Here is a 15,540-nt window from a genome sequence, read left to right as displayed (position 1 = left end):
ATGAAATTTACTGGGAGGGTTGGATGAGATCATGTTTGTATAGTGGCAACTTAGCAAAGGGCCTGGCACACAATACACCCTCAATAAGTGATAGCCAGGGTTGTTACTACTATCAGTGTAAAAGAAATATTTGCTGAATAAATAACTTAAGTATCAATGAATGACAGAAGTAACCTATGGTAGAAATATTCTTTGCTTCTGAAATAAGATGCACACCTGCCACAATGTGTATGAGGCATTGGTAGGAATATGAGGCTTCTGTGATATTAAGATTTTTAAATCCTAAGATAGGCATTTACACATAAGCAACTTACTCCAGACAAAAATCTTTTCTGATAAAATGCTTTACTTACCTTCCTTGTCAGTGGAAGCTTGGTCACCAGAGAAAAATGCAGTTGACTGTACCCGGGAACTGACATTCACATTATTGGTTTTTAATGCTGCCACAGTTTGATTAACCTATGAAGCAACCAAGAGGGGAAAGGCAGGGTATTTTCAACTTAACTTTAGAAATCTATGAATTCATAGGTGGCCTTCAGACCATTTAAGAGATCTGCAAAGAAGTATTTGAGAACCTAGAAGTATCTTCACCAGACACCAGAAGATGAGAAATGGTTGCCCATTTGAAGAAAGGCTGAGTGGCAGCAATATCTGGATGATCTCAATACATGGACTTCCATGGCCTACACAATATGAGAAGGCAACATATTGTGATAACTGAGAGCTGACTCTGGAGTCAGGCTGCTGGGCTTGGCTCTGTAACCACGGCTAGTTACTTAACCTTTCTGTGGCTCTATCTGTGAAATGGGGGGAAAAAATAGCATTCACTTCATAAGACTACTGTGAAAATTAAATGAGGTAATATATGTAAATAAAGCCCTTACAATAGAACCTGGCACAAAATTTATATGTAATAACTTCCTAAATAGAATAGTATAAATTTCCCACTTCCTAGGAAATATAATCAGTAAGTATAAACTCCTCTTCGCTATTCATGTCATTTTCCTTGGCTAAGAGCAAAAGTAAACATCAAGGATTCTGCTCCGCATTTATTCTCATTCTTCGCCTACATGGAATACTACTACTACTATATCACAAATGAAAAGTGAAACCTGGCACTCTAAATCTTTCCACTACTTTGCACATTAGGAGCCTGATTATTCTACTAGACTCATTTCCAGCTTCCCAGGCTTCCAATAAGCCTGGTAACATGGTATGACAAGTAAACACAATTTATTTATTATTTATTATTATTTATTTTTATTTATTATACTTTAAGTTCTGGGATACATGTGCAGAACATGCAGGTTTGTCATACAGGTATACATGTACCACAGTGGTTTGCTGCACCCATCAACCCATCATCTAGGTTTTAAGCCCCACATGTATTAGATATTTGTCCTAATGCTCTCCCTCCCCTTGCCCCTAACCCCCGAAACATCCCCGGTGTGTGATGTTCCCCTCCCTGTGTTCATGTGTTCTTACTGTTCAACTCCCACTTATGAGAGAGAACATGCAGACAAACACGATTTTTCACACAAAAGATGGAAGAGAATCTTAGGAAACAGTACTACAACTATTGGTATCCACTGATCTTGCAAAAACTTTATCATTATTCTATATGGTTTAGCGAGATTCTTAATCAATGTGAAAGTACATATTATCCTTAGACCAGTGGCTTTCAAAGTTTTTTTTTTTTTTATCACAACCCATAGTAAGAAATATACAGCAACCCAATACTTAAACACATATAAATACATTTCACAGAGCCATACTTAATACCTGCCCTTCCTCTGCTATATTTTAACCCATCCCATCCCATCCCGTCCCATCCCGTCCCGTCCCATCACGTCCCGTCCGTCCCGTCCCATCCCATCACAATCTGTTTCATTCCAAGAGAAATACTGGTTGTTACCTACTAAATTGATTTGAAATTCACTGCCCCAGTCCATCCATTAGGTCAAGATTCTTAGAATCACTAAGATACAGGGTTTGCCTGTAAGATGACCCCTCATCAGTGTCCAGACCCTGAGAGCAGGACATACTTCCTCTAAACCTGAACATCTTTGCCTGGCTATGTCCCTGGGTCCCTTTGCCTGGCTGTGTGTAAGCATCACCCTTGGAGACACCTGCAGGACTGACAGTGGCCAACAAGTGCCAAGCCTGGTATCCTCTTACTTGGAAGACTCAAATCTACACCAACAAATTATTTCATTCCGTAGTAGGATCAGGGAGAAACGAGAATGCAGGTCACAAGAAAACATAAAGCTAACTTCAGAGATACAGAAGTTAGGGAGGATTAAAAAGTCAAAGCCTTCTTCTCATACTTGGTATCTCTACACAATTTTCCTCTTTTCACTGAATATACAAGATGGTCTCTGGATTCAGACTTACTGCCTTCTCTGAAAATTTCTTAGAGAACTGAATTTTTACTTTTACCACAAGGCACTGGAGAGGAACTATACCTTTTTTCCCAGCCACTTTAATGTCTTCTCTTTGCTGTACTTGTAATATTTCTTGTTGTCTATTTCTGGATTACCTTAAAAGAAAAAAAAGACTCAGCACAATGAATTAAAAAAAAATAAACTCCTAAGGTTGTATCATATACAAGTTAACCATTTAAAGAATATTTTGTAAGTTTAAATTCTTGAAAAGCTTAATTTACAAACCTGAGAACATACTTGAAATGTTTTTTTAAATGTTAGTAGTAATTTGGCTACCTCAGGAGTCATCAACCACTAAATGAGTATGAATTTAAGAAAACCTTCAGATTATACAAACAACTCTGTAGAAAAGGTAATTTTAAAACCTCAGCAAACTAATGTGAAAGGAAAATAATCTTGTTGATAGGGACAGGAGGCAGGGAAATTCTGGGCAGAAGAGGGCCGGTCCCTAGCAATGGCCCCACACTCAAGCCAGACTAAATTGTGTATTCAGTGGAAGGCTGATCAAAAGAATGCAACCTTTTGTCTCCTATCTATGTCTAACGTGGAAACCCCCACTTTGAGTTGTTGCTGCCTTACTGGACTAAACCAATGTACATCTTACACATATTGATTGATGTCTCATGTCTCCCTGAAATACATAAAAGCAAACTGTACCCCCAACTACTGTGGGGCACATGTCTCAGGACTTCCTGAGGCTGTGTCATGGGTGCATCTTTAACTTTGGTAAAATAAACTTTCTAAATTGACTGAGACCTGTCTCAGATATTTTGTGTTCACATTAGCATACTAAGCAGTCTTAACTGTTCTGAATAATTTTAAGCTCACCTCAATGTTTTCAATGAAACACTTTTTTTCTTAAAATAAAAATGAAAATCCCAATAAAGAAAATTGAAACTAAATGCAGGTATCTATGAAGTTCACTACATACATTCAGGAAAAAAATCTTGTTAACTACTCAGTAGTGGCCTGGTATTGGGGATTGGGGGAGCATTAAAAAAAGATCTATCTATCTTTTAACATATTACCAACATAATCATAGCTATTTGAGAAGATTTAGATTTATGGTAGGCTCAATCTGGCCCTTTATGGAGATAAAAGTTTCACCTCTTATAAATTACACTTAACTTCCCCACAATCCACCCAGCCTTATATACCATGACATTAAACCATGATTTCCTCTGCAACCCTTTTCATTCATGGGATTTCTTCTGTCTGTGCAATTAGCAAGGGCAGCACTTCTACTCCAGCCTCCTCTGTCCATGCACGATTTATCTTTATGACCACTGGCAACCCTTGGGCCTGATGTGAATTTACCACCTCTGAGTTATATAGAATGAGGCTCTTTCTCCCTCCCACCTTGTGATGGGAAATGAAAACTGCCCATTCAGGGTTCATTTTCTGCAGTCTGTTAAACTGTATGGGAGAGAGGTTGGGAGGTCCCTGGCCTTAGCTCCTGTGAATTTCCTCTCTGTTTCAGCCTATGGTTGTCAATGCTGCAGGCAAGATGAGGCAGGATGGATTGGGGGCTGGACATCTGCAGCCATCTTCTCAGGACATGCCACTACAGTAACAAAAAAGAGGGACAGGTGCAAAAGCATTGTCAGGAGTGTCAGAATTCCAAGGTGCAGTGTCTGCTGTTTTGGAGCCAGGACTACCTGGGCAAACAGCCTACTGTAAGCCAAAGCCAATGAGACTGGACTCAATTTCCTTGGAGACCATGTCCCAACCGATGTACAAACCAGGGGAATTTTAAGAGCATACAGCAATCACTAAATAAATATATGATGTTGAATGGCTTTTAGAAGTTATGTTCATTGCCTGAGGAAAAAAAAACTCCAAAAGAAGCTCACTGCTCAAGGTTCTCCTGAAAATCCTACCCTGATCTGGCATCTCACTTCTTTCTTGCCTCTACCTCCAAATTTTCTCAAAGAACGTCTACCATCTGCTGCTGTTTTCCTTCCTGTCTCCCACTCCCTGAGCCCCACTAGGAGGCTTCTCCTCTACCTCTGGGAATTATTCTCTAAGAAGGGGCAGAGAGCACAGACTGAGCCATGCTACCAGGGCTCATGCATACCCCAGCACATGCTGTCTCCTTGGGAAGCCGCCTCGTGCTCAAAGCCTGTTCCCCCATGTGTAAAGAGAGGTTTTTTCCTCACTGGGCTATTCTGAGCATGAAATGTGATAATCCATACAAATCCTAGAGCACAACACCTGCCACTTAGCAAATACATAATATTAGCTAAGATATCGTGATGAAAAAGATGATTTGTTAATAAAACGTAAGAAACTAATGTTTATTCAGGTCTGTGCTATGCACATTTTATACATTTTCTTATTGAATGATCAGAATGAATCTCAGAATCAATTAATAAACCATGATTTGTCCCCATCTTCGAAGACTGGCTCTGAGTGACATGAAGTAAACTCTCCTAAGTCACTGAGGAAGTAGGCAAGAGCATCCAACTCCCAACCATGCTGACATCAAAGCTGTGGATCTGATGTTCACTTTACCAAGATCACCAGGTCTACACTTTCCTCAGTACCTCCTAACAACCTCTCCTCCATGGCATATATAAAATTGCTTTCTATTTTTTTATGTCTCTAATGACTTATCTGATTCTTTTCCCAGCTCTGCTTCACCCTCCTCCAAAGTCAACTGTATCCTTTCATCTGGTGTGATCTCCTCCTAGATCAACAAGACTAAACAAACTAACCGGGAAGCCCAAAGCCCTGAACTAAGCCTCCATGTGTCTAAAACCCAGTGGTTCATCTTCCTCCTACACCACTCTCCTGAATATCGAGGCCTAAACCTCAGAGCCAGTGCTCACACTGGCCTTGCCTCCCACATTCCATCTCTCCATCCCATGGGAGGTAGGAAGTATGGAGAGAAAAGGAGCCAATATTATTTTGGGGGAAAGGGGCAAGTAAAAATAAATACTGTGTTAGAAATCAGGAGGCTTAGCTTCTAGTGCTGGATCAGTAAATATTGTTTTAAAAATGAATTTTATTTAGGTGTTCACACAATGTTCATGTTCACACAATGGACACACCCATTTTAAATGTACAATTCGAGGAGTTTGGAAAAATGTATGCAGTCATGTAAGCATCATCCCCCAAAGTTCCCTGGAACCCTTATGTAGTCAATTCTCCCATGGCTACCCAGATCACAGGTCACCACTCATCCATCATTATAGGGCAATTCTTGCTTTATTCTGGAACACCATAGAAATGAAATGATACAGTATATACTTTTTGTGTCCAATTTCTTTTGCTCAACATTATTTCTGTGAGATTTATCCATTTTGTTGCAGCTAGCAGTAGTTCCTTACTTTGTACCAGGGAGTAGTAGAACTCCTGAGTTGTAAGAAATTGTCAAGTGGCTATATCATTTTAAGCCGTGGACAGCCAGGTAGGTAAGTTCCAACTGTCCCACAACTCACAATCTCCTTTTTTCTTAATGGCATTTTTCAAAAACAAAAGAGAATACTTTTGATAAAATACCATTTATAATTTTTTTACAGTTAGTGGGTTTTGTGTCCTAAGAAATCTTTGCCTCCCAAGACAACAAGGATTTTATCCTATGCTTTCTTCTAGAAGCTCAATAATTTTCATTTTTGAATTTAACATAGTGACCCATTTTGAATCAATTTTTCTGTATGAGGTAAGAATCAACGTTATTTTTCATATGTATACCAAATTCTTCCATCAACATTTGTTGTAAAGACTATCCTTTTTCCCACTGAATTATCTTCACACTTTTGGAAAAAAAAATCAATTGACCATATAAGTGTGGGTTTATTTCTAGATTCTCTATTCTATTCCATTTATCTATATATTTATCCTTATACCAACACCAAATTTATTTTATTTTTATTTATTTTTTAAATTTAGGGACAGGGTCTCACTCTGTTACCCAAGTTGGAGTGCAATTGTGTGATCACAGTTCACTGTAACCCCGACCTCCTGGGCTCAAGTGATCTTCCCTTCTCAGCCTCCCAAATAGTTGGAACTACAGGCACATACCACCACAGCTGGCTAATTTTTTTTTCTTTTTTTTTTTTTTGAGACAGAGTCTCGCTCTGTCACCCAGGCTGGAGGGCAGTGGCGCGATCTTGGCTCACTGCAAGCTCTGCCTCCTGGGTTCATGCCATTCTCCTGCTTCAGCCTCCCGAGTAGCTGGGACTACAGGTGCCCACCACCACACCTGGCTAATTTTCTTTGTATTTTTTAGTAGAGACAGGGTTTCACCGTGTTAGCCAGGATGGTTTCGATCTCCTGACGTCATGATCCACCTGCGCTGGCCTCCCAAAGTGCTGGGATTACAGGCGTGAGCCACCGTGCCTGGCCCACAGCTGCCTAATTTTTAAACTTTCTGTACAAATGGGGTTTTGCTACTTTGCTCAGGCTGTTCTCGAACTCTCAGCCTCAAGCAATCCTCCTGCTTCGGCCTCCCAAACCGCTAGGATTACAGGCATGAGTCATTGTGCCTGACCCCCACATTTTCTTGATTATAGTAAGTCTTTAATTCAGTTTGTGTAAGTTCTCCAAATTCTTCTTTTTCAAAATTGTTTTGAATATTATAGGTCCTTTACATCAGGGCTCCCCAGTCCCCAAGCCATGTACTGGTACCAATCCATGGCCTGTGAGGAACTGGGCCACACAGCAGGAATGAGTGTCAGGCAAGTGAGCATTACTGGCTGAGCTCTGCCTCCTGTCAGATCAGTGATGGCATTAGATTTTCATAGGAGTGCGAACCCTATTGTCAACTGCACATGCGAGGGATCTAGGTTGTGTGCTCCTTATGAGATCGAATGCCTGATGATCTGAGGTGGAACAGTTTCACCCCAAAGCCATCCCCCTCCCTGCCCCATCCATGGAAAAATTGTCTTCCTCAAAACCAGTTCCTGCTGCCAAAATTAGGTTGGAGATTGCTGCTTCTGCTGCTTTACATAGTCATATAAATTCTAGAATCAGTTTATCAATACCTACCAAAAAAAAAGAAAAAAAAATGGAGCTGGCTAAGTATTACACTGAATCTATAGTGTAATTATATAGTGTAATTATAGTGTAATTTGGGGAAAATAGATACCTTAAAAATATTGAGTCTTCCAATCCACAAACATGGCCTATTTCTCCATTTATTTAATTTTTCTTTAATTTCTCTCAGCAATATTTTGTAATGTTCAGCATATCGGTCTTGCACATATTGTGTTACATTTAGCACTAGAATGTTATTTTTAATGGTAGTATAAATGGTATGTTTTTATTCCATTATCCAATTGTTCAATGACAGTATATAGAAACACAACTAATATTTGTATATTGAACTTGTATCCTGAAACTTTGCTTATCAATTCTAGTAACTTCTTTTGTAGATTCTTTTGGATTTTTTCATACATGACAATATTGTCTATGAATAAAGACAGTTGTACTACTGACTTTCCAATCTGTATGCCTTTTTCTTGTCTTATTGCACATGCTAGGACATCCACCACATGGTGAATAGAAGTGGTAAGAGCAGGCATCCTTCTCTTGTATCCAGTCTTCGGGGAAGATTGTGTTCAGTCTTTTACAATGAAGATGATGTTAGCTGTTTAAGTTTGCCATAGATGCCCTTGGAAGTTCCCTTTTATTCTTCATTTGCTGATAATATATATCATGACTGAATTTTATCAAATACCTTTTCTGTGTCTTTTGAGATAATCATACAATTTTGTAATGCATAAATATGGTAAATTATGGTAAATGCTCAACCAATTATGAATTCTTGCAATAAAGCCCGCTTAGGTTTTATATATTTAATTTTTAGATATTTGATTTTCCAATATCTTCTTAAGGATGAGGCATTTGAGAATCTTACGTATTTTTCCCCCCATTTAAAAATCTTTTTGAGAATGGGCATGGTGACTCACACCTATAATCTCGGCACTTTAGGAGGCTGAGGCAGGAGGTTCCCTTGAGCCCAGGAGTTCAAGACCAGCCTGGGTAACATAGAGAGACCCCCTCATCTCTCCAAAAAAAATGAAAAAATTAGCCAGGTGTGGTGGCTTGTACCTGTGGTCTTAGCTACTCAGGAGGCTGAGGTAGGAAGATTGCTTGAGCCCCAGAGATTGAGGCTGCAGTGAGCCGTGATTGTGCCACTGCATTCCATCCTGGGCAACAGAGCAAGACCTTGTCTTAAAAAAATAAAAATAAAAAAATAAAAATAAAAATAAAAATAAAAATCTTTTTCGTTCTGTTTTTAAAACTTCCATTATTTTGAGATTCACAGGCTGCAGCTTATTAAGGGAAGAATTTGATAAAAAGAAACTGCCAAACCTCTAGAGATTGAATACATCTTTTACTGTGTGAAATTTATTCTAAAGTATTTTATGTTTTGCCCATCACTTAAAAATAAAGAAAAAAATTGAGGCCTAGGGTTTTTGAAATCCGGCAAATATAAAGGCTAATAATATAGCTACTTTGAAAATGGAAGTGCAGAACTTCCAAAAGTTAGGCAATATTGAGAAGCAAAGGAGACTAAGACAGAAGTTCAGATAATGATGCAATAAATGGTCAGGAGTTTGGTGTACAAGAGGGAAGGGATGAGACAGAGAGAGCCTCTTGCTCTCGGCTGCAGACTGTAAGGAAACAAATGCTGAGGCACTAACATTGTTTCTAAATCCGGATTTCTGGGTTTTAAGATGATTGTTCTTATACAGCTAATAGCAGAATTCTGGACAATGAGTTAACTGCATTTTCAGCTTGCATTAAGTTGACAAAAATTAACATGGCTTAATTAAATTATTCTTCATTACTTTATCTTTTAAAAGTGGTTATGGGCTAATTCAGGTCACCCACAAAAAGACTGCTGTCTTCTGCCAAACTCAGCATCAGGGAATGTCTTTAATGGAACTGCTTTGATAAAACCCTGGCACCATATACCCCTCAGTTCCAAACTGGAGCTCCAAGTGTGGCCAAGTATGAATTTACTGGACCCCTTAAACATAAAATGCAATCAATAAGGTTCTTCTCTTTCCCACTGTAAGCTTACACTTCTTGGAATCACCACTTTCTTGGTCCCAGAAGAACTGTCATAGTTGGCCAAACCATCTATGACCCAAACAGCCACAACTTATCAGCCTGATGCTCTGGTTCCCACACTTTGTTTCCATATTAACCCTGAAACTACTTGGATGATTTTTTAAGACACCAAAGCCAAGTTTTTATACTATTTCTAACCTGTCAAAACACATTCACACATACTGCCTTACTTTTCCCTCTGAAAAATTAAATGAATGATAGTGAAAACGCATCTCTTCATTACCCTATCCTGCTCCTCCAGCCCATGTTCCCTGTGTCCAGGATCCCACCACTACACATCCTTTGGGTCAGGCACAAACCCAGAAGTCACTCTTGACTCCTCCTTCTCCTTGACCACCACCCAACAACCAGATGCAGTTGGGTCCATCTCTAAATGGCTACTTTCTTCTTGTTCTATCTCCTAAGATCAAGGCCACCATTATCTCCTGTGTGGATCACTGCAACAGCCTTGGTGGACCTGGCTTCTCCAATATACTCTCCACACTGCAGACTGCCATGCTAAAAACTTCACAGACACTCCACTACCATTAAGCAAAGTCCAAACACACACAGGGCCCTTTACCATCTGGACCCATGCCCAGCATTCCTGCCTCATTCCTTACCAACCTACATCCTTCCCCAGAATCCTATACTTTGAACTCCTTGGAACTTCCTGAACCTGACAAACTTTTCCATACATCTGAGCCTCTGTTACACTGCTTCTCTGACTATCCTTCAGGACTCTATAAAGAGGTCATTTCCCCCAGGAAAGCAACACAACATCTACCCACCTACATTCCCCACCCAACCCCGCCAGATTAGAAACCTGTCCTGTGCATCCCCAGTAAATTCAGAGTTCACTTCCGTTACACTGTGCGGTCACTGCTCAGCTTGTCATTGACCCCCATCAGACTGGGCGCAAAGTGAAGAAAAGGACAATGTCTTATTCATAAGTATCTAGAGCTTAGCACTAATGTGCAACATATGCTTTTTGGAAGGTGCTCGATAAATGCTTCCATCTATTAAGGTACAGGTTATACGTAATTTTACAATGAGGCATCTGAGGCAGAAGGCAGCTGAGTGACTTGCCTGATGTCACAGAACTAGTTCAAAGAAGAAGTGAGACTGAAGCCACACCTTGTGATTCCTGCCCTGTGGACGTAGGCCCTAGACTGCCATGGTTGTAGTTCCAAAGACTAAACACTCCAAAGCAATAGAGGAACAGTGCTGGCAGTGTTAGCAAATCTGAATGATAGTTTTCCCTATGGTGGACACAGAATAAGCCTTACATTCAGTGGGTCTGTAAGCAGCCACGTTCTTAGGCAAGGTCCATCCTTTCTACCAGCCATAAGCCTTTAAGTTATACCATACCTTTTTCCTCTGTCACATGATGAAGTAACTTCTCAAGTCCAGGAAGTTTCAGCAACAAGATGCAATTTGGAAACACGTTATCCACCACAACTTGATCAAGGGGCTGAAACTTCCCCTGAAAAAACAGTTAGTTGGAAAGCAAGCATTTCATTCAACAAAGACATTCAGAAAAAAAGAGAAAAAGACACATTAACTCATGGCTGGGCCTTTAAACTTAGTGCAGGAGCCACCTATTCCATCTAAGGAATCCCTACAATGGGACAGGCTCTAGGACGGACCCCAGCTCCCTTCAGGAAGCTCCTGTGAGCACTGGAGTCCCACACAGCACACCATCTACCTTGGGTGTACAGTCCCCAAATGAAATGGGGAACAAAATCAATCTACAAAAGCACTGGAAGCCACAGAAGCTTGCAAAGATGGTGGAGACTGCCTGGGGATGGTCCAACCCATTCAATTTGAAGAACCAGCTGTGGTCACAGAGCAAGAGTCCTGACTGTCACATTGGAACAAGCCCAGACCAGGCCCAGACATACATCTGCCTCCCCATCATCACTCTAGGGATGATGAAAGAAGCACCCGCCACAAAAAGAAAATACAAAAGTGAATCTACCCCTGTCAAAGCTGCCTCACAATGCTTCCAAATTTAGACCAGAATAAAAGAAAAGACAGCCAGAGGGAGAAGTCATGGGAAGCTGCAGGCAGGCTAAATCAGGCTCAGCCAGGGAAGTTTATATGGCCTGGTTGCCAGTGGGCCAGAAGTGCAGACCATATTGATTCACAACATCATTCTTTGGAATTAGGTCTAGTTTTTCGTAACTGTACTAGTAGCAAGTAGAGGTGAAGTTTGTCTAAATTAAGGTATTAGCCCCCTGATTTGGGGACACCGGACTGTACCAGATGTATGGCCTTGCCCATGACCCACTTCTAGCTCGCTCTACCTCTCGTGTACTGACAACTCCTCCTGAAGACACAAAAACTGCATCTGATCAATTTCTGCAAATGCAGCTTTCTTGGGTTTTAAGGGTAAAATCTTCTCAATCATTTAAGAACACGTGATAGCTTGCCATACTTTCTCTTAGGTTAACTAGTGCCATGAACTATCTCAATTTAAATGTTCTTTTTCCTTCAAATAGTAAGAATAATGCACAGATTTTTCCCAAGTCTTACTGTCTTTAGATTTCTACCTTAAATCTATAGTCTTCCATGATCAATCAATATCTTAAATATTTGACTACTCTAAAACAATATTTATATGTAATGGACTACCATACAATCATGATATAAAATAATTTTGTAATTAACTAGTGTTTCATTCTTATTTTTATTTACCATATATACATTGAAGGAAATGCAATAAGCAACCTGCCTTGACTATAAAGCTAGTAGCAGTGGGATACCTAGAAAAAAATTTATTTTTACTGATGTTAAAATAAAGTTTAAAAGAACAGGTCACATTTCAAAAGTGTGTATCAATAATTTTTAACTAAATAGGAAATGATCATGTCTAAAATGTAGAGAAGGAAATACCTAAACATCTCAAATGTTACTTTAAAGGGCATTTTTGGCACTTGGGAAGACGTGTTTGGGAAGTACGACGGTTTAAAATGAAAGCCAAAGGCCACCCTGAACAGCATTTCTGCTTCATTCTGCACTTGTCAACGTGAGCTCGCCATAGCACCCTGGAGGTGCCCAGAGTGCCAAGACAGGGTTAATCCCCCAGAGTCATGGTCCTAATGGGAGATGGAGAAATGCTATCAAAAAGGGGAGGGGGAGCCTTAAGTGCAGATCAATACATTTGCTGAGGCTGGTTGGTGTCTTTCTGCTCATTAATTTATCCTAGAAAACACCACATAGGTGAGCCACTGAGGTTTACAAATTCCTCCCTGAATATTCCCCAGGGCCTTCCTGGTGGTGATTAGGACCATTTCTGTTCCTTAAAGACACGAGGCTTACCAGCCTCACAGCTTGTGTGCCCTCGTTATACTGGCCATCACAGTAGCTTCCAGATAATGGGACACATGATTAAACGAAGGGATAAAACTTCACTAATCCACAGTGAAGGGCGGAGGGCAGGGAAGGAGGAGGCTAAAAGAGGCTAAGCTGCATCAAGAGAAAACATGCATTGATACTTTATGACTTTCAGTATTTACAGCAACTTAAATTAATTTACCTACCAAATGGAGGTTTCAGGAATTTGATCTAAGGATTAAGTAAGAAATTTATAAGTGTTCAAACTTTATGCAAACATGAGAGTCCAAAAAAACCAGATTCTTCTAAGCAGTTTGAGTAACACTTATCACTCAAAGTTATTAATTAAAAGATTTTCCAACTATGGTTGATGGATCCCTGGGTCATGAAGTACCTAAGCTCAAAGCTATTTTCCTAATACTGCTAAGACGCTATCTGCATTTTCACTGTGTGCACATCTGCACAGATGATTCAAATGCAATGGTGGGTAAAACTGCTGGCTCTTTAGCACGAGTCTGGTGGTGGCACCAGACTGTCCTAGTCATCATTTGGATCCTCACCGCCATTTATGTGCAGTTTAAAAAATGCCAGTTTCACTTAAGAATATCCTTGAGCAAGTAGTAAAAGCAATTAATTTTACTTAAATCTTGGCCCTTGAACACAAGTCTTGTAAATTATCTGTGATGAAAGTGAGGTATGGCTAAAGGCCTTTGGCTGCTTAACCAAAGATAAGCTGATTACCAGGAAGAGCATGTTCTCCTGGGACTGGCTGAGTTGCAAGCAGAACCAGCTGCTTTTTCATGGATACCATTTTTATTTGAAAAACCCACTATGAATTACGGTGATTCAGACCCCGGTATTAGGCAGAATATGAACGAAGTGAGCCTGTCATTTCACGGGAAAGATTGACAATATTTGCGGCCAATAATAAAATTTGAGCTTTCAAGCAAAAATTAGAATTGTAGAAAATTTCTATCTGCCACTATGACAGCTTCTCAATACCTAAAGAGCTTTCTGATGAGATCAGTGGTAATATTAACAAAAGGGAGTGTGTGTGTGTGTGTGTGTGTGTGTGTGTAAAATGAGATGTGTCAACATTTGGAAGATATGCATAACTCAGCAAATCAATATTTTCCAAATGACCAAAGCATGATGTTACAAAATCATACACTGGTAAAAAGATCCATTTTAAGTGCAAGATAGACCAATGCATTTTAATGTAACAGAGCATAGAAGGTTAACTGACAAAGTTTCACATTTCACATTGCAACTAAACTTTAAAAAACTACTTGTTGATTTTTTAGGCAGTATTAAAGAAGAATATCCACAATAATCTAAAAAGGCTGTAACATTATTTCTTCCTTTTCTAACTACAAAGATGTATGGGGCCGCATATTTTTCATATAATCCTACCAAAATAACATACGGAAACAGACTGAATGCAGAATCAGATATAAGAATCCAGTTGTCTTCTAGTTAAGCCAAACACTAAAGAGATTTGCAAAAATGTAAAACAATGCCACACGCCTCATTAAATTTGGTTGTTTGTTTCAATAGAAATGTGTTATTTATGTTAACATGTAATGGCCTTATTATTTTTAACTTTTAAATAAATAATTTTTAAATCTCTCAGTTTTAATTTCTAAGAGTATTGCTAGAACCCACAGAAACATAAGCTCTTTAGAACCCTTAATAATTTTAATTGTAAATGTATCCTGAGACCAAAATATTACAGAACTTCTGGCTAAAATTATTACTATTAGTAAGCTGTGTCTTTATTTCTATTCCAAAGGTAAATTTTATCCATCTGGGATTCCTTAAGTCTCAACTAGCACATCACCATTAATGAGCTTCTATTGGACCCGCTCCAGTTTACCTATTCCACAGTCTCTCACTAAAGAAGAGACTCTTTAAGACATGTGGTCAATTTTTAAATACCTGTTTTGTATTTCAAGTGTAAGGAATACTTAATGATAAAGGAGTGTTAGCTGTCAGGCTTTGTCAAGCAGTAAGGTGCACAGCACAGTGAGTCAGGCAAGTCAGAGGTCACAAGCAAGCCAGGGTCAGACTGGATCAAGAGTAAGGTGCTGCTTCTCTGGCCTGTGCAGTAGTGCTCTGTCCTGCACTGGCCCATATGATTCATGTTTTCTCCAGTCACTATAATAGATCTGAAGGTAGAATCCACCTTTGGATCATTAAAAGGAGAGAGAGGAGATCAAACAAAAATAGTTGATTCTGTTTCCTCACTGTGGATGCTCCGAGCTGGAAACTCACCTCCTTATCAGCCTTTATGAGGTAGTGGAGAAGCAGAAATAGAGGATCCACAGGTGTGGCAAAATGGAGAAGACCTCCTGCAGATTACAAAAAGGATGAAGGGAATTAAACGTCTTGGAAAGACAATGTGGCTATTTCACCTTAATCTCAAAGTGAAACACAGTGTTGAAAAATATATGTGAAATTCCAAATTCAAATCTCTTCTTATACAGGCCTCAGAGTCTATGTGATTCTCTCAAAAGGCAGAATGTGCTCTATGAGATTTTACTCCAAAGAGCTTCAAATCCCTGTGTGGAGAGGAGAACCAAGACCCTGAAATTGATCTTTAACTTTCCATTTCTTCTTTAGAAATCATTTTTAACACAGCCTCCCAACCCCCTGAAAAACGAGGGGTTAGGAGGAAGCACAGACAGAATGA

The 15,540-nt window shown here is 39.6% G+C and overlaps 1 protein-coding gene across 9 annotated transcripts in view; it reads right to left on the bottom strand.

Annotated features, from left to right (window-relative positions):
* Positions 1-15,540, bottom strand: part of RNASEH2B (ribonuclease H2 subunit B) — a 63,768-nt gene that overhangs the window by 24,552 nt on the left and 23,676 nt on the right. For all 9 annotated transcript variants that reach the window (XM_063595772.1, XM_034936735.3, XM_034936743.3 and 6 more), the window contains 4 exons: positions 15,123-15,199; positions 10,881-10,995; positions 2,466-2,539; positions 354-459 (listed from right to left, as the gene is read on the bottom strand). In XM_063595772.1, the coding sequence (XP_063451842.1) occupies positions 354-459; positions 2,466-2,539; positions 10,881-10,995; positions 15,123-15,199 (372 nt within the window). The remainder of the gene's footprint in view (positions 1-353; positions 460-2,465; positions 2,540-10,880; positions 10,996-15,122; positions 15,200-15,540) is intronic.

This window comes from Pan paniscus, chromosome 14 (assembly GCF_029289425.2).
Source record: "Pan paniscus chromosome 14, NHGRI_mPanPan1-v2.0_pri, whole genome shotgun sequence".
Taxonomy (NCBI): Eukaryota; Metazoa; Chordata; class Mammalia; order Primates; family Hominidae; genus Pan; species Pan paniscus.
Note: the sequence above shows the minus strand (reverse complement) of the source record. Positions and strands in the feature narration are given on the sequence as shown.